The sequence below is a fragment of the Oncorhynchus gorbuscha genome, linkage group LG14 (assembly GCF_021184085.1).
Source record: "Oncorhynchus gorbuscha isolate QuinsamMale2020 ecotype Even-year linkage group LG14, OgorEven_v1.0, whole genome shotgun sequence".
Classification (NCBI taxonomy): domain Eukaryota; kingdom Metazoa; phylum Chordata; class Actinopteri; order Salmoniformes; family Salmonidae; genus Oncorhynchus; species Oncorhynchus gorbuscha.
Window position 1 is genome coordinate 52,038,295 of NC_060186.1, and position 20,023 is coordinate 52,058,317.

A 20,023-nucleotide genomic window follows, 5' to 3' on the forward strand; every position below is an offset into this window, starting at 1 on the left:
TTCAAAATGGCAATCCATGATTTGACCTAAAACAAACTAAGACTTTTGCTAATATGTTCAGTCTCCCCAAAATGCCATTTCAAGTAACATCCATAATACTTCTTATTTGCTTAATTTCTCCAACACGTGATTATATATATATTCTATATTTTTTCTTCTTCTCCAAACCACAAAATAGAAATAACACAAAGAAAAACATACAACAGGTCAATATTAACAAGTCCAGTGTTTGGGGTATGCACTCCCTCCAATGGGTGCTATACTCACACAACAAAAGTTACAATTCTATTTTGTGAGACAGAATGGACACCTTAATTTTGCATGTAAATCTAATGTCCATAATGCTGGAATCGCCCATCTACTCACTGGCCACGTTGGGGCTGGAGCGGTGGTCGGCCCGGTTCTTCAGTAGTCTCTCCTCCCCGCTCAACTTCTTTGGTTCTGGGTAGGCCTGCCAGTCACCCTGGGGGCTCTCTGGAGAGCCGTTCTGGACTGAGTTGTTGTACAGTTCAAAGCCTTCACTCTTTGGTCTCAGTTTACCGTTCTTATCACGCCCTCCTTGTAACGCTGAGAGGAAAAGGAGGAAAATCATTTTTTATTTAACGAGGCAAGACAGTTAAGAACATTCTTATTAACAATGACGGCCTAGGAACAGTGGGTTAACTGCCTTGTTAAGGGGCAGAACGACAGATTTTTACCTTGTCAGCTCGGGATTCGATTTAGATTCCAGCAACCTTTCGGTTACTGGCCCAATTTGTCTACCCGCCGCCCCTTAATGAGCCAACCATAGCAGACAGTACATTTACAATGGACATGGTTAACTATCAGTCACAGTCTCAGTACAAACACTACCAGCCAGCCAACGCCCCATAAACTACAACCGTCTCGCTCCAATACCACAGAAGTCTAGAGGCTGAATGTTGAAAACAAAACAAAGTAGACTTTTGCTTCTGACATTTCATGGAATCTGGAGCCCACAAACCCTCATTATCTACTTAGTCAAACCTCGGCTTTCCTCTGACTATAGACCGTTACTGGGGACAACAAGGAGGGACATTGTCTGCATCCGAAATGGCCGCCTATGAATTACTTTTTTACCTGCGCCCTATGGACCATAGTTAACAGCAGTGCCCCCGTTGTCCTAGTAGACCCTTACCTCTGGGCATCATAGGAGAAGGCTGGTTGAGGAGTGTGGCCAGGCCGTGGTAAATAGCACCCTGTTTGGCCACTTCCAGTGTCACCACAGAGCCTGTCCTCGTCATCAACTCTGCAGCCCTGAGAAGAGATAATAATGGGGATTCAGAATTCATTGGACTGGGAAGATGATTGAATGCAACAGAACAAAGCAAATATGCCAACGTCCTAGTTTTTCATCATGGCAGTACCAAGGACTGGTGTTTATGAGACTTCCCTTGTCCATTGGCAGACCGGGAGTTAACAGTACTGTATCAGGAATGGCATTCTCCATACGCAATAGTTATTTAGAAGAAGTTCATTTCCCAACAGTTTTCGACTGTCTGTTTGGTGCTCAAGCCTTGTGGTTAATCATCGGCAGACACACACACACAAACTTACTTCTCAAAGCAATCAATAAATCCAAGACTTGGACCAGATTCTGTCGTCAGTTTACAAGCAGATATAAAAATGTAATGAGCCGTGTGCTTTTAAATCAACATGGCAATTCGATTTTAAAAGTCCCATTTTTCCCCCCTATGAGAATAGACAACAATGTTATAGATTGAGCACTGAGCCTCAAATGTTTTGGCATTTGGAAACCAAAAGAAAATGTCCAAAAGGTTTGTGTGTGTTTGTCTGAAAGGGTATTGTTTCTATGGTGGGTGCTTATATTTATCCGATGTACAAGTATGTGTCACACTCATGTGTGAAATTGAATTGAGCTTTTATTGCATATCCCAACTCTCCTGAGACACCCTCAGAGAGTGGGGTACCGGTCAGGGTCAGCCTTTACCAAGCAATTAGGGTTTAAGTGCCTTGCTCAAGGGCACAGACAGAGTTTTCCCCTTGTCAGCTCGGTGATTCGAACTAGCGACCTTTCAAAAAGCACTAACCCAACGCTCTAACTAATCAGAGAGGTGTGAACCAAGGATAAGCTATTCATTACTACGAGACCCAACATAAACATAGTGGAGGTCATTGTAAGTCAGTGCACTGTAGATAGTCTCTGCTTGTTCTACGCGATTGAGCTAATTTCCTTCTATGGTGTGACTGCTGCTACTGAAAGAGTTCTTTGTATCAAATTGGCCTTGATGTATCCTATCGGTTTCATCTTGGTTTCTCCACGCTTCAGCGCTTTATATGGATAACAACAGCAGGACATTACGTGTCCTGCTTCACTCCTAAACCCAGGTTGTTCTGTACACAAGGTCCAATTGGTGTTGTGTTGGGGAGTGACCCGGGGCGAGGCGGGTCAGGGAAGTTTGAGGCATTACCTCTCCTGGGAGAGGCCCACCAGGCTGCGGCCGTCCACACTCAGCAGCTGGTCCCCTGCAGCCAGACGACCGTCCTAAACACACAAAAACAAATGTAACACGCACACAGACACACACAGAGGAGGGAGAGGGAAGGAGAGAGAAGTCATATTATAGCAACATTGTGAGTCAATCTAGATGAGGTCATTCTGTATGGAGTCTGCATGATCTAAAACCCTCACCACTTCAGCCGCACCTCCCTTCACAACAGACTTGATGTAGATCCCGAGCTTGTCCTGTCCAGCACCCTTGAGAAAGACAGACAGAAGGGAACACATCACTTTATACAAGCCAGACAGTCTGAACACGTGGCCCATAGTGGTCTGTTGTAACGAACGTTACTGTGGAGCAGATGCTGATCAGCTGACCTGGTAGAACATTGTTTACACTAAACAGAGACCATTTAGTGTTAACGTAGCAGCACAATTCCTCAATAAATCACACAGCTACTGTAGCACTATGTGGAGGCATCGGTCTGCAGTGAACTGCCAACTAAATTAAACTATTAATCTGGAGACTAGAGACCCTGAGCAGGACAATTGATATTAAAATCGACAAAAACAAACATGGTACTAATAATGAGGCTACATGAGACGAGGCCAAAAGGTGGCTTGACATGAGCCATACCATCTGCTGTTCTGACTAGCCCCTTCAACCAGTTCAGGTTCCCTTTCAGCGTCGCCACATTTAAAACACAGGAAAACGACAAGGGGATCCCACGAATACCTCTGCCCAAACTAAAATAAATCACTTCATACCAGTTACAACAGGTTCACTTAAATCATTTCACTAGCATCCAATTGAAAAATAATCCTAGAATACAGTCGTGGCCAAAAGTTGAGAATGACACAAATATTAATTTCCAACGTTTGCTGCTTCAGTGTCTTTAGATATTTTAGTCAGATGTTACTATGGAATAGTGAAGTACAATTGCAAGCATTTCATAAGTGTCAAATGCTTTTATTGACAATTACATGAAGTTGATGCAAAGAGTCAATATTTTCAGTGTTGACCCTTCATTTTCAAGACCTCTGCAATCAGTCCTGGCATGTTGACAATTAACTTTTGGGCCACACCCTGACTGATGGCAGCCCATTCTTGCATAATCAATGCTTGGAGTTTGTCAGAATTTGTTTGCCCACCCGCCTCTTGAGGGTTGACCACAAGTTCTCAATGGAATTATGGTCTGGGGAGTTTCCTGGCCATGGACCCAAAATATCGATGCTTTGTTCCCCGAGCCACTTAGTTATCACTTCTGCTTTATGGCGAGGTGCTCCATCATGATGGAAAGGGCATTGTTTGTCACCAAACTGTTCCTGGATGGTTGGGAGAAGTTGCCCTCGGAGGATGTGTTGGTACCATTCTTTATTCATGGCTGTGTTCTTAGGCAAAATTGTGAGTGAGCACACTCCCTTGGCTGAGAAGCAACCCCACACATGAATGGTCTCAGGATGCTTTACTGATGGTAGCGCTCACATAGTCTTCTCCGGAGAAGCTTGTTTCTGGATGCCCCAAACAATCGGAAAGGGGATTCAGAGAAAATTACTTTACCCCAGTCCTCAGCAGTCCAATCCCTGTACCTTTTGCAGAATATCAGTCTGTCCCTGAATGTTTTTCCTGGAGAGAAGTGGCTTCATAGCTGCCCTTCTTGACACCAGGCCATCCTCCAAAAGTTTTCGCCTCACTGTGCGTGCAGATGCACTCACACCTGCCTGCTGCCATTCCTGAGCAAGCTCTGTACTGATGGTGCCCCGATCCCGCAGCTGAATCAACTTTAGGAGACGGTCCTGCCGCTTGCTGGACTTTCTTGGGCGCCCTGAAGCCTTCTTCACAACAATTCAACCCCTCTCCTTGAAGTTCTTGACGATCCGATAAATGGTTGATTTAGGTGCAATATCCTTGCCTGTGAAGCCCTTTTTGTGCAAAGCAATGATGATGGCACGTGTTTCCTTGCAGATAACCATGGTTGACAGAGGAAGAACAATGATTCCAAGCACTACCCTCCTTTTGAAGCTTCCAGTCTGTTATTCAAACTCAATCAGCATGACAGAGTGATCTCCAGCCTTGTCCTCATCATCACTCACACCCGTGTTAACAAAAGAATCAATGACATGTCAGCTGGTCCTTTTGTGGCAGGGCTAAAATGCAGTGGAAATGTTTTTGGGGGATTCAGTTCATTTGCATGGCAAAGAGGGACTTTGTAATTAATTGCAATTCATCTGATCACTCTTCATAACACTCCGGAATATATGCAAATTTCCATCATACAAACTGAGGCAGCAGACTTTGAAAATGTACATTTGTGTCATTCTCAACACTTTTGGCCACGACTGTAGTGTGGAAGAAGTCCTGAGAGTCAGTGTTTTATGAGAGTGGACTAAAAATGTATCTACCATGATGAAAAAGGTATTTTTCCATGGCTGAGCTCTCAAAAAGGTATCTACCCACCCAATATGGCATGCCCAGACGGGCAAGATTTCAGTTAGCCGGTAATAGCCAGCTTTTGTCCATAATTGTTTTATTTTTTAAAGCTGATAAATAAAATTGCCATCGGACAATTGTCCAGTGAATAACAAAAAGATCCCATTGCGTAATAATGCTTTTTAGCCTATTCCTTGATAGAAATACCAGTCGATGTAAATACATTTGACTGTTCAAGCTTATTGGCCTATAGGTTAATTTGCATAATTTTGTGGAATTAAATTGGCGCGTCTACAGAGCCAGAGCCAGCTGTAATATTGGGGGTATATCCAGTGGAGATCACATTGAGCTGCCTGGAACAGTACGGTCTTGTTCAATGTAATATCATCTCAAAATAACACGAGAGCCCTGTTCACATGGATCTATGGCCCAATAATACCAGACAATTGCAAAAAAAAGAGCTTTCACCTGTACAAACACAGCAGGCTAGATAATAGATACAGGCAGTGCTCTAACCCGAGAACCCCACCGAAAACTATTGCGCCTTACGAACTTTGTGTAACAACTCAACAACACGCTTGTCTGAAGGAACCTACGCAACAGATATCAAATGAGCTTGACTGAGAGAACTTGGCGTGTGTGTTGTTGAGAACAATGTTAGTCTCTGAAGTAAAACATTAACTCCTTCATTCAATTCAAGGGAACCAGTACCAGAGAGACAACAGCCAGACCAGGGAGGGCGATCACAGCACTGCTCTCCTCCATGTTCAACAACACATTCCTCTAGCTGCAGCAGATAGCCACCGCCACACAGCACAGCCTGCCAGGGGGTCCTGCTCTTCCACAGCACCAGTTCCACACTACCTTATTACTTCCTCCCCTATTCAAATGTAGTGACTCACAACAAGACCCTCGACATTAGAGTCTGCGCAGTAACACCTCGACGCTGGTCAACATAAAGGATGTGTGGTGGGCCCTAGTGACCTCCTAACAGAGATAATAGCATGGGATTGTGGGCAGAGATGACCGTGGTTAAGGAAGCCTAGCACAGTATTCAGCCACAGTAGCGGTGAGGAAACGCAGAAACAGAATTCGCCTTAGAAAGCCTGGCTCTTTAGACCATCAAAAGCACCCACCCAGCCCTCCACTACCCATTACCCCAACTGTTGTCTAGGTCTTAATTGAAAGGAAAAAAACAAAAACCAGCAAACACTAGGCCCTCCATGGAAAGAGTTCGACACCCCTGCAATAAAAGAGATACCTTCAGATAGAGTAAATACGCCAATCTGTTCAGTCTTCAGTTCAGTCTGGCACTGTGGTGGAAGTCGCTAATCTGGCGTAGGTGTGTGTGTGTTTGATTATGAACAGTGCAGACACTGGAGCTGTGGCATGGACTCCTCCTAGAGGGATGTCACCTGAGCCAGGAGGGGGACATTCCAGAGGGCCACCCGTCCTCCCGGGGGACACAATGGTCCCACTCAAACACAAGAGGGGGTCCCCTTACACAGGTCAGGACTACTGGCCCTCTGCCAGGCTGATACAGATTTCATGTTTATTGTCCTACAAGAGGAAAATCTTACTGCAGCTCACATTTGGATGGGGACAGGAGACTGGGTTTAGTGCGAGAACCAGGGTGCCAGTCAGAAGTTACTGCCACAGGGGACAAACAAACCTGGGAATGTGTGTACGCGTGTGTCTGAATCCAATTTGTAAGTCGCTCTGGATAAGAGCGTCTGCTAAATGACTTAAATGTTAAATTTTAAATGTAATACTTTTGACCCCACTGCATTTCCCCATGAAACAATGCCACTTTTACATGTTTACATGCCCTACATTACTCATCTCATATGTATATTCTGTACTCTATACCATCCACTGCATCTTGCCTGTGCCGTTCTGTACCATCACTCATTCATATATATTTTTTATGTACATATTCTTATTTATTCCTTCACACTTGTGTGTAGAAGGTAATTGTTGTGAAATTGTTAGGTTAAGACTACTCGTTGGTTATTACTGCATTGTCGGAACTAGAAGCACAAGCATTTCGCTGCACTCACATTAACATCTGCTCACCATGTGTATGTGACAAATAAAATTTGATTGGATTCCACCTCTGTTCTCGATTAAGGCCTTTACATAAAGGAGTGATGTGAGGGAAATGGGAGTTCTAACTGACAGAGAGAGAGACAGATTTCAAATGGCTATATTCAAACGGTTTAATTTGATCCTGAGTGTAGGTTATTTCCCTGACATCTGGAATCAAGGATTTATAGCCCCAATCTTTTAGAACGGAGATACATTTGACCCTAATAATTACAGAGGCATGTGTGTGAACAGTAACCCAGGGAAGGTTTTCTGTAGCATTATAAATGTACGAGTTCACGCAGGGCAACCTATGCCATTAAAAACAAGGTTTCAAATTTAATTAAAATGTGTCATTGAACCAATTGCACTTTATGACAGGTCCACATGCAAAACAAGATTTCACCCAATGGGATAAACACCCCATTGAAACACTGCATGCAGAGTTCTGTAAGATTCTCCTCCATGTCCAGAGGAAAACTACAAAACAACGCATGCAGGGCAGAATTAGGCCAATAACCACTCATAATAATTTAAAAAAAGAGCAATTAAGTTTTGGAAACATCTAAAATACCGTGACCCCCACTCATATCATTATCAAGCTCTGCAATGCCAAGAGTTGAGCAAAGAAAAGAGTTCCCTCAGCCAGCTGGTCCCTGAGTTCACAAACCTATTTTACTAACACACTGAAGCCTAACATGCTGACAAAAACAGACACGCGTGTGCACGTTGATTTTGTTCACCCACACCAGAAGCAATCTGGACACGCAGGTTGAATTATCAAAACAAACTCTGAACCAATTATATTCATATTTGGGGACAGGTCAAAAAGCATGAAACATTTATGGCAATTTAGCTAGCTTGCTGTTGCTAGCTAATTTGTCCTGGGATATAAACATTGGGTTGTTATTTTACCTGAAATGCACAAGGTCCTCTAGTCAGACAATTCATCCACAAATGAGAAAGGAATTCATTTTTTCAGCTCTCCTCCTTCCTTCAGGCTTCTTTTTCTTCTTTGTACTTTATATGACAGTTCATCTTTCAATCACCCACGTGGGTATATGCTCCTAATTCATCCACAAAGAGAACCTATTTCTATTTTACACGGAACCCAAACCGGCTGCGTACATTTATTTTGTCCCCCTACACCAAACGCAATCACGACACATAGGTTAAAATATCAAAACAAATTCTGAACTAATAACATTAATTTGGGAACAGGTCGAAACGCATTAAACATTTATGGCAATTTAGCTAGTTAGCTTGCACTTCTTAGCTAATTTGTCCTGGGATATAAACATTGAGTCGTTATTTTACCTGAAATGCACAAGGTCGTCCCACTCCGACAATTAATCCACACATAAAACGGTCAACCGAATAATTTCTAGTCATCTCTCCTCCTTCCAGGCTTTTTCAACTCTGAACTTTTATGGTGATTGGCATCTAAACTTACATTGGTATAACCAATGAGGAGATGGGAGAGGCAGGACGTGCAGCACGATCTGCGTCAGATATACAAAGGAGTTCTATTTTAGCCCGTGGCAACGCAGACGTTCGTTGACGCGCACGAGCAGTGTGGGTGCAATAATTGAATAACAGATGTCAAAATATATTTTGCACACGACGCGAGCAGTGTGGTCAGCATGCAAGGACCAGAACATCCAATCAATCAGAATAAACCAAATTACAACACAGTCCAAAAAATACTACATGACTTATTGAGAAAAACAAACAAACAAAATGCAGTGCTATCTGGCCAGTATACCGTAGCATGGCAAACTATTTGACCATGGTTACTAAACCTTGACAAAGTACAGGCTCAGTGAGCACAGCCTTGCCATTGAGAAGGTTAGACACAGGAAAACTTGGCTCCCTGTAGAGGAAAGGCTCTGCAACCACTGCACCCCAGCTGAACCCAAGACAGAGCTGCATTTTAAGACAAAATGTAAAAAATCTAAAAGAATTATAGTGTTTCATAGACCTCACTGATGAGTATAGGCGCAGAGAGCTGTGGGGTTGGCAGACCACTACAACCAACCTGCACATGTCCATAATATTATTATGTTAATATTGTAAATCTCCAAAGTAAGCTTTGGCAATATGTACATTGTAACGTCATGCCAATAAAACAAATTGAATTGAGCGAGAGAGCGAGCGAGCAAGAAGCATCAGGGCTCCCCTACCCCACCTTGGCCTATCAGCCCGACAAGTTCATAGGCTCAGCCTGGCAAAACACATGTAACAGAGGTCTATAAAGTCCATGAATAAAACTCTGCAGTGCTTTAACGAGAGCTCTAATTGCTACCGTTTTTAAGTATGAGGGCTGGCTAGTGTAGTAGAATACTGGGTAGTATTTATACCTGCTTAAAAGGTGGCGTAATACCCATTCATCCAACACGTATCCCACCGCTCTCACTAAAACCTCCTTCCTCCTTACCTAAAACACCTAAAGACCCTAACATTGATTTTAGTAAAGGAGAGGAAGCTGACGCACTGTAGCATTATGGTGAGCACGTGTGTAGCTAGCTACGACCCTGTTAACTGTCAGGATATCGGAGGGTGTTGGACGTGTCGAGTTGAAGTCACGCTACACGCCTCGCCCAAAACTGAGGGGAGTTGTGTGTGGAGTCAGAGCGTGGCACACATCACACCTGGGGATTGGAGCCAGACAGCTGGGGCTGCGAGAGCCTCAAAATGAGACTACTACAGACTGCTATACAGCTAACAAGTCTAGTCACGTCTCAGAGACTGGAGACGGCATGTTCAGAGGAGAGATCCAAGCTCTTTACAATTAAAATGCATAATAGAAACGATGGAAGATGACTAGCAAGCTGCCGTATTCCAAAGAGCCTTAAATGCTTTCCATCTATTTCAATGTTATGGTTGAGCTTGGAAAGAACTCCACAATTTCGCACACTGCAAGAGCTATTTTACAGACAGAAAATGTTGTCCTAAGTGTGTTGACTTGCACCACTAACAGCAGACCATATGGTAAACAGGGTGGGGCAGGGAAATGACCCCCTTACGAAGTAATAGCTGCTCAGTTCACCGGGTGTTATGATCTGAGGATGAGCACATTTCCACTGTGGTGGTAGGGTCCAGTAAGGACACAGTCCTAGTACAATCCAGAGACATATCACTTCTGTACACACACACACACACACACACACACACACACACACACACACACACACACACACACACACACACACACCCTTGTACAGTAGTGAATAAACTTTACTCCAGTCAGATGAATGTGTTGGCTGTAAGTCACAAACAGCTCTCCCGTCCCGCCCTGCCATGAGTGCACTGTAACCCAGTTCTGCTCTATAGGAATTTGGAGCCAAGGCATCAGACTCTGCCACACAACTGTCCTTTGCACTGAACCGGCAATCATTCTGTGTTTGTGGATATGTCAGTTTCTGTTAGGAAAATGTGGTGCCGGAAAATGCCAATAGCGGCGAGTCCAATAGGGAAGTAAATGGAAACAAATTTGCCATAATGATATAATTACTCCTGTCTACACAAAAAATAAAATACTTCACCAGAAAGCATGACTTAGTCAAAGAGGAATCAAGGATCATTAGCTATTAAAAGAAATTTACTGAATTGTTTCAAATCATAATCTCGTACGCCTTTGCCCATTTGGGCAACACGCGTGGAAACAGGCCTAGGTCTTGAGTATAACTTCAAAACAAAGGCAAGAGGTGTGTGGCAAAGATGCACTGTAGGAGAGCCTCTATCCAGAATGGCTCAACAGTCTTCCACAAATTCTTGCACATTCATTGTTTAATTGTGTGAATTGTTTGCCCTTTATTAAAAATGCGTATCAATTGGCCATTTCATACAGTGCCTTCGGAAAGTATTCAGACCACTTGACTTTTTACACATTTTGTAACGTTACAGCCTTATTCTAAAATGGATTCAATTAAAAATGTTCCTCATCAATCTACACACAATACCCCAGAAGGACAAAGCGAAAAACGGCAATGCATGTATTAGTCATTTACGGTTGTCATTCTCGGAGTGGAAACGTAGTTTATGGAGTTCACAACCTGCTACACTTTGAGTTCATTTCATAACCATAAGAGAGTTGTCCATTTTTTCCCATCGTCTTTTGTTTGGAGCGCTTAATGTGAGCAATGAGCATGTTCCTGGTTTCTCGGTCCTGATAATGTCGTGCATCAAAACAGTTAAACACGCGAAAGCATATAGAATTGTTGCGCAATGAATGGGCTGACAAGAGCACAGAAACCAGCTGACGAGCTGCAGGGAGAAACCCCGCTGAAAATAGGCTCTGTATGCTGTGTGCGTGTGATAGCTGGGTTGGATAAATAAAAATGCGAAAATACACACCGGACAATTTAATTCCACTCAATTATGCATATTAACCTATACACCGATAAGGATGACGTCAAATGTATTTCCATCGATGAATAAAAAATGTAAAAATTAAATGGGATTTTCCCCCCCCTCAGTTATTTTGACCGACAACAGTTTTATTTACGTCAATTGCCTGCTAACGGATACCCTGGTGTATGTGTGTACATTCCTGCATATATCTCAAAGCCATACTATGGTCTGCAGTTTCCTGCCACAGGAGTTTACCAGAGGAGACAATAGTTGGACTGGAGTCCTGAGGGAGTTTATAATATACACACACAAATCTCTGTCTCAAGACAATTTGTCCACAGCTCCGAGGTGGTCAATCTGACCTCCATGCTGTTGGGGAAATAGCTCCATCAATACACTTCATTCTTAAAGGCGACGCAATCGGACTGAAGACAGGAGAAGCATGGAACAAGTAGCAGAACAATCTCGCACGACTGAGACGACATATTTTTCCCTTCGAGAAGAACGGCCCGTCTGTGATGACATTGAATTGAGCAAAGAGAATGTTTCTTTGGATCCGAGGTCAAGTGGGTCAGACAGTTCCATCATCAGAATGAGCCACCTCTGTGACAGACACTGTGTGACCCCATATTAAAAACAATTCACAGTACACAGTTCGGCACCACACTAATCTGATAATCAACGAATAGCAGAGGGGAATATCTTGACATGTGGCTGTGGTCTAAATGACTCCAGTGTGCTTCCCTCACTGTTGAGTCAGACGCCTGTGTCTGTGCGGCAAAAGGGGGTGGGGGGGCTCTGCCCTGCTTGCTTGGGTTCGTGGAGACCACACAGAGCCGTGTCTTCGCCCCTCTGTCTGGGGGTGTGTGGTGGTGATGGTTATAGGCCACTAGGTGCTTCGTGTGCTTTTCTATTAAACGGGGTCTTGACAGACATGGTTCTGGGTCAGAAGGGGGTGTTTTGTACAATCCATCTCTCGCTCATTCCTTCGATGCTATTCAAGTCTTTCATTTTGTCATTTAATAACATGCACCTCTCTTTGTCTGTCAGAAAGGAAGCGTTTAAGTTGCAGGACACACACACAGCACGGCTCTAATTAAGTCATTAAAAAACAGTCCTTCACAAAGCAGTGGGAAGGAGGCTAAAACCTAAACATGCACCCAGGGGGAGTCCCCAGGACCGTGTTGGGGAAACCACAGGGGTTGTATTCAACCAGCTAGCCATTGTAAAGCAGCTTCTATGGTTCCATCACTATTGCGCCAGCATCTACAAAACAAACAAAGACTAAAAACCAAGCTCTTGTCCTCGTGTTGAAGTTCTGGCCTGTGTGTGTGTGTGCATTGCAGCACCCCAACTGGGGGTCCTCGTGTTGAAGTTCTGGCCTGTGTGTGTGTGTGCATTGCAGCACCCCAACTGGGGGTCCTCGTGTTGAAGTTCTGGCCTGTGTGTGTGTGTGCATTGCAGCACCCCAACTGGGGGTCCTCGTGTTGAAGTTCTGGCCTGTGTGTGTGTGTGCATTGCAGCACCCCAACTGGGGGTCCTCGTGTTGAAGTTCTGGCCTGTGTGTGTGTGTGCATTGCAGCACCCCAACTGGGGGTCCTCGTGTTGAAGTTCTGGCCTGTGTGTGTGTGTGCATTGCAGCACCCCAACTGGGGGTCCTCGTGTTGAAGTTCTGGCCTGTGTGTGTGCATTGCAGCACCCCAACTGGGGGTCCTCGTGTTGAAGTTCTGGCCTGTGTGTGTGTGTGCATTGCAGCACCCCAACTGGGGGTCCTCGTGTTGAAGTTCTGGCCTGTGTGTGTGTGTGCATTGCAGCACCCCAACTGGGGGTCCTCGTGTTGAAGTTCTGGCCTGTGTGTGTGCATTGCAGCACCCCAACTGGGGGTCCTCGTGTTGAAGTTCTGGCCTGTGTGTGTGCATTGCAGCACCCTAACTGGGGAAATAGCTCTTAGATATGATCGGTCTTAGGTCCCTTACATAGTGGGTCATATCAACGTGACGAACCGGTCCGCGCTGGACGTTTATTTACAGTCTCACACATTTGAAACGAGCAACTGTGAAAGATTGAACTCCCACTGAGAAGTAAACTTGAGAAAAAGAACACCAAGGTGTCAGATATGGAAGGTTACAGCGAGTAGAACAGGAGCATATACTGGAGTCCCCTTCTATTTCCTGTATCTTCACACCCTCAACCTCCTCCTCCCCTGCTGCGGTCCTGCCCACACCTCTACGCATTCACACCATACAAGGCATGCTTAAACCCTCGTTTCCAAGAGAAGTCAGCATCGAGACTTACCAACTTGGACTGGTCCTTCCTCCCAACCACAGAGAACCACATGGTGAAGATAGTTCCCACTCGGCTAGCGCCGGCTGGAGCTCGGGCAACAAGGGGCAGATCACAGTCCAGATGTACTCACAGAGAACAAAACTAAGCAGCTAACGAAGGAGAGACTAGGTGTGGAGCAGCGAGTGAAAGATATCTCTACTCCACATCTTACCGTTGGACCCATATGGCAAATATCAGCAGCTAGCCGGAGTAGGAAATACCATATCCAGACGGTTACGTAACCAGTCCACCAGCGCTAGCCCCCGCTACTCTGCAAAAGTTTGGGTAAACTTCCCAGCTGTGTGTTCTGCACCAGGCAAATCTATCATTACTCTGTCTTTCTTTCTCATTCTGCCTTGTGCCTACCTTCTACCCCTCCCATTTCTCTCCTTCCCTCCCGCCGCTCCCCCCATCCGTCATGGTCTTACACACCACCTCAGGTTGAAAGTAGCAGTAAAAACACAGGGGATGTGGCCACCTCAAACTCCAGAACTTTGCTTTGAAAATAAACAGTTCATGAAGGTCCCCCCCTTTCCCTCCTCTATTCACAACCTCCTCTTCCTCTCATACACCCAGTCTTCTGGCAAGCCCAGTAAGACACACAGACCAAACCCGGGTCAGAACTGGGCTAAAGCTGGGCCAGCTGCAGGTCAGTACCCAGGCCAACACCGCCTGGGTAAAATGTTAACTAACTAATTCCCCACTGCAAATGACGACGCTTTAGTTAAAGAACCTATTACGGTTAGTCGTTAGCAGTCGGACCAAAAGGTGAGGAAAACCAGTGTCTGAAAACAACACCCCCCCCCCCCCCCCCTGCTCCGCTTCCTCCAACACTAGGACATGATGGTTAGGACCAGGGACGGCTGAAACTGTCAGTCGGAAGACAAATTTGCTTACTGCGGTTTTGACTTCCAATTTGAATGTTTGCCAAACAGACGGACAGAAACAAAGAGCGATCTGTTTCAGTAAAAAACATCCCTCAGAGTGCTGAGATCAGAGAGAACAGTGAGCTAACTCTGCAGGTAGAGGAACCATGACAGTCGCTTAGTCACACACACACGATCAACAAAAGGCTGCCTGCTCTGCCGATCTCTTTTCTGTCATCCCATCATTATCCAGAGTTAAAGCAGGAAAATGTAAGGCTCTTACATCCATCCACACGGCTAGAAACAGCATGTTCCACTGGCATTGTTGTGGACTCGAAAATGAGGACACACTCAAAAAACCTTGAGGCAACAGCAGGCAGGCCTCTTGACAACGGCTGAGATAAGGGCTTCATTTGGATTATTTATGTGTTCACTAGGCAGTAAGTCTGCTCAAGCATGGACACAACAAATGTAATTCAATGTTTCTGGCTTGTTTCTGTAGAGTCTGTTTTTCACATGGCTCAGATAGCACTTCCCTTCCAGTCAGGGAGTCACAAACCTCTTCCAGGAGCACTAGTGTGTACCGACAAAAAACGTTTAGCCTAAATACTAAAGTACACGATTAAGAGATGTCTTACCTTGGCAGCCACAATGCTGAGGCCCATGCCATTGTGCTTCTTCAGGGTGACCGTCACAACTTCCGGTTCCTTCCGCATTTGCTGCAACGAGAAGAGAGAGCAATTTTAGCTCAGGAAAAATCTTATCAACTGGGTTAGCTGGAATGCAGTTGGTGTCAACGGTGGGATCCGGTCAGCTGGTCAGTCAGGCTTCTAAAGGACTCTGAGCTGTCTCTCTGGGACGCTCCTCTCGCGGAATGAGGCTCTGGAGGAGGAAGCAGGGGGATAGAGAGCAGAGCAGGGTCGTCATACAGAGAGAGCGCCGGGTTGGGGTGACCGCAGTGAGAAACGGCGGGTGCTGGAGAGGAGTCAAGAATGAAAGCCATATGCGCTTGGCTCCAGAGGCTCTCAATGGGCTCATTTAAAAAGGAGGGCTGCCTGGAAGCAGGGCGGGAGAGAGAGTGAAAGCGAGAGAGCAGTGCTTCCCACACAAAGAGGCACACAGACAGACAGCCTCTCCTCCCTTTGGCACTGAACACATTGAGACTCAACAGCCCCAAAGACACAAACAACTCTTCTCTCAGCTGAAGAGCTATGCTGTACTGCCACATAGTTCAGAGACAACGAGAGAGGACACAAAGCCACATTAAGTAACAGGGCTGTGGTTGCATTTCTCATCGTGTGATGTGGTGCAGAACAAGTCTTTCTGAATGCCATTGGAATGATTCACCAAGTGCTAGAGGGCAGGGCAATGGTGATGCAGGGGTCAGCTGGCTACAATGAGGAAACAATGCATTCATTCAGGCAATAGCAATTTTGCAGTTAAGAGACTAACTCATAAACACCTGCCAATGAGAGTTTTTCAGAGAGAGCGAGCTTCCTGAGTTTTAGTACCACAGCCGCTCTTCTAAACAGTCTGACTGCACTAGGCTAGCAACAGTTACACCTCCTGTCTGGACTAGTGATCAGGGAAACCTATACACCTGGGGTGTATTTATTGTTGAATTCCAATGAAAAAATATTTTGTCTGTTGCAAAACATTTTGGAATAAACCATTTCTGCAGCAAAACGAGAAAACGTTTTGGGAACTGACCAATTTTTTTTTTTGCAACGGAATCCAACAAATGAATACACCCGATTGTTCTTCTCATCAGGGATCCCCTGTGTGTCTCTGGTGTGTCTGATTAACCCTGTAATGGCTGTTAATATGAGAACATCATGGAACACTACAGTAGTGATTCTGGAGCAAGGCGGTGGTAACATGAGGCGGGGGTTCCTGGCACACAACCAAGAAGCCATTAATCAGAACCTCAGCGGTGTCTAAACGGTTTGGACGCCCTCCCTCTCCCCGGTCCCGTCACTACTGTGGGGGCTGACGCCCACCCTGAGCTGACCTGGGGTTTAAAGCATGAAGAAGGAGAGCTGGGGGAAAAGGGCAATTATGTAGGAAGCGGTGGATTTTAGGGGGTTTTGTGTGATTAGTGTGAGGAGAAGGGTATCATTTGTTGCTGTTCCACAGCCCCCGGTCACTAATTGGTGTAATTGGTGTTGACTGAAATCAAGCAGGAGTGAGTGAGTGAGTGATAGGGTAGAGTAGAGCAGTGATTACATGACTGCAGTATGGGAGATTAAGGCTGTCCATACGGTCGTTACATAAAGCAGGAGCCGTGCCAAAACATCGTCACAAACATACACGGTGAGTAACAAACATGTTTAAGTATCATAAAACAGTTCAAAGCAGCAGCCTATTCCCTCTGCACTTAGTGACTTAGCACTATGACGACCAGCCACTACTCCGCATGGCCATGACGACCAGCCACTACTCCGCATGGCCATGACGACCAGCCACTACTCCGCATGGCCATGACGACCAGCCACTACTCCGCATGGCCATGACGACCAGCCACTACTCCGCATGGCCATGACGACCAGCCACTACTCCGCATGGCCATGACGACCAGCCACTACTCCGCATGGCCATGACGACCAGCCACTACTCCGCATGGCCATGACGACCAGCCACTACTCCGCATGGCCATGACGACCAGCCACTACTCCGCATGGCCATGACGACCAGCCACTACTCCGCATGGCCATGACGACCAGCCACTACTCCGCATGGCCATGACGACCAGCCACTACTCCGCATGGCCATGACGACCAGCCACTACTCCGCATGGCCATGACGACTAGCCACTACTCCGCATGGCCATACATCAAGAAAATGGTCTTTGCCTTGCATTGTTCTACAGTTGTAACGTCCTGTGGGACACCTACCAGGTCGGAGTTGTCTGCAAAGAAGTGGCTGTCGCAGTCGGCTCCTTCAAAGTGGATGGTCCAGGTCCCAGGGGAGCGGGGGTGAGGGGTTAGCCGACAGAATCCTGCACAGGACAAGAGAAAACCACAGTCATCTTCTTCTACTACTTACGACATATCTGAGACTACAGTCGCACGGTTGCACAAACTGCTCTAGGAATACACCTCCCTCTCTCTCATAAGCAAACACAATGAAAAGGACAGGCGCAAACAGCTCTCCAGTCTTCTAGACTCTTCTTACATACTACATTCCACTGCCAACAGAACAAACACGGGCCAGCTCAGCCTCTGATTGGCTCCCAACGACAGAACACAACCCGTGTGACATTCCCGGAATGGAACTCAATCGTGTTTTTTCTCTCTCTCCTCGACACAAGTACCTCTCTGACAAAGGGGGTCCAGGAACTCCTGGAATCCGTTGGGAATGTTGCGCACGACGTCGCAGGAGTAGCCGTCCTCGGGCAGTAGGAAGGGCAGTTGCAGGTCGGGGTCCTCCTCCAGCTGGACCTCTCGGCCGTCGCTACGGGCCAGTTCATCTGCCGTGTTCTCTGCCACGGCAACCACGTGGTCTATCAGCTCCTATTGTGAGACACCAGATAGACCAATGAGGGTCTGGTTAGAGACACCAGACGGACCACTGAGGGTCTAGTTAGAGACACGAGATAGACCAATGAGGGTTTCGTTCGAGCAGACAGTTAAGTGTCTAATAGTCCTCTGAATGTTCCCTCAAAAACCCCCCGTGTAGAATCAGCAACATTACCTGGGGGGAGGAGAGCTATGAAGATCAGTCAAGTGGAGAGCTTAGCTAATGTTCCCCCAAAATGTACAGGACAACGCATTACAACGACAGGAGGAGATGTGTGTTAAGCAATGCTTCAAATCGCAACCCCCTATTTCTCATCTTCGGAGACATTCATTCATAGTCACTTAATGTAACTATAGTGTGTGAATAGAGCAGTGTGTGTGTGTGTGTGAATAGAGATGCGTGTCGTCATGTCTTACGGGGGGGATGTAAGGCTCGTCGGGAGCACAGTGGTAGTTGGTCATGAGGGCGTTGAGCTGCAGGGAGTTCAGCTTGAAGCAGGTGTTGTGGATGTTCTGCACGTCCTGCATGGAGTACTTGTCCATGGTGAGGAGAGTCGTAGCCTGGGGAGGAACAGCAGGACAGAGTGCTATTAATGACACGATTTACAGTGACCTGTGGTCCACACTGAATGGCTTCCCCTACAACTTTCCTTAGGCAGGGTCCCGAAGACCCCTTAAGCACCATACAGAGCTGCTGACAAGTGTTTTTCAACAGAAACCACTTGACAAGTAATCTTTGGCGGTGAAAGGGCATACAGTAAGTCGTGGTATGAAAAACAGTGGGTATCTAACAGCCCTGTCAGGATGTGCCTTCCGGGACAATGGTAGGATGGATCCTACCTGTACGATGCGACTGAGGTGGCAGTCGGCGGCCAGCTCCAGGCCCTGTTTCTCTGCCCAGGCCTCAATGTGGCTGAGCTGCTGGCGGAGGATGGCTCCCCAGTAGTGTGAACACAGCCCAGAGTCGGCCTCCATCGCCAGCTTGTTGAACAGCCACATGTTGATGAAGTGGAAGAGCTGCGAGAACAGCTGAATGGTCAGCGCCGCGTTGACACGGCAACGGCGCAGCAGCGACATGGCGCCCGTCAGGGTGTGCAGAACGTCCTCTGTGAGAGGAGAATAAGGAATGGGGGGGGGGCATCAGGACTAGTGAAGTCAGCATTGACCCTTGGGTCTAATACCATTAAAGTCCATAGGGAACATGAAGAAGTAGAAGAAATTCTATCAACGTTTCAGTTCCAGTATTAACACATTATACAGTACATCTCCACTAGAGGGCTCAGTCTTCAAAACCAAACTGAGTGACATTCTGTTTGGCTGTAAATGCACTGGTAACAGAACCCCCCCCCCCCCCCCCCCCCCCCACTGTGACCTGGTTGACAGTAGTTAACGTACACAGTAAGAGTACCAGTGTATGAACAGAAGTGAGTCACCTATGTTGGGCCTCTGAGGGTTCTGTTCCTCTGGGTCATCCAAAAACGCAGGCATGTAATTATTCAGGTCAGACTGCAGACACTGGACCAGGTACCTGAGACAACAACAACACATTGGTTCTGAATAGTCCACATGGATATGGACAAACAAAGACCCACACAATGCATATACGGCCAACTACGCGAACCAAACTTTGCACATGTTCACTTGCACAGAGAGACACACAAACACAAAAGACAGACACAAATGCAGAAACAAACTTCCCCTACTCTGCAGCCTTAAGGGGACTTCCCCTGCTCTGCAGCCTTAAGGGGACTTCCCCTGCTCTGCAGCCTTAAGGGGACTTCCCCTGCTCTGCAGCCTTAAGGGGACTTCCCCTGCTCTGCAGCCTTAAGGGGACTTCCCTGCTCTGCAGCCGTAAGGGGACTTCCCTGCTCTGCAGCCGTAAGGGGACTTCCCTGCTCTGCAGCCGTAAGGGGACTTCCCCTGCTCTGCAGCCGTAAGGGGACTTCCCCTGCTCTGCAGCCGTAAG

At 46.4% G+C, this 20,023-nt stretch overlaps 1 protein-coding gene across 1 annotated transcript in view; it reads right to left on the minus strand.

The window, feature by feature from the left end:
* The window catches only part of LOC123995073 (afadin-like), a 125,473-nt gene that overhangs the window by 17,152 nt on the left and 88,298 nt on the right, over positions 1–20,023 (minus strand). Inside the window, 10 exon segments of the mRNA XM_046298374.1 lie at positions 367–567; positions 1,157–1,275; positions 2,451–2,524; positions 2,672–2,737; positions 15,178–15,258; positions 17,434–17,537; positions 17,853–18,051; positions 18,475–18,618; positions 18,898–19,163; positions 19,491–19,585. Coding sequence (XP_046154330.1) covers positions 367–567; positions 1,157–1,275; positions 2,451–2,524; positions 2,672–2,737; positions 15,178–15,258; positions 17,434–17,537; positions 17,853–18,051; positions 18,475–18,618; positions 18,898–19,163; positions 19,491–19,585 — 1,349 coding nt within the window.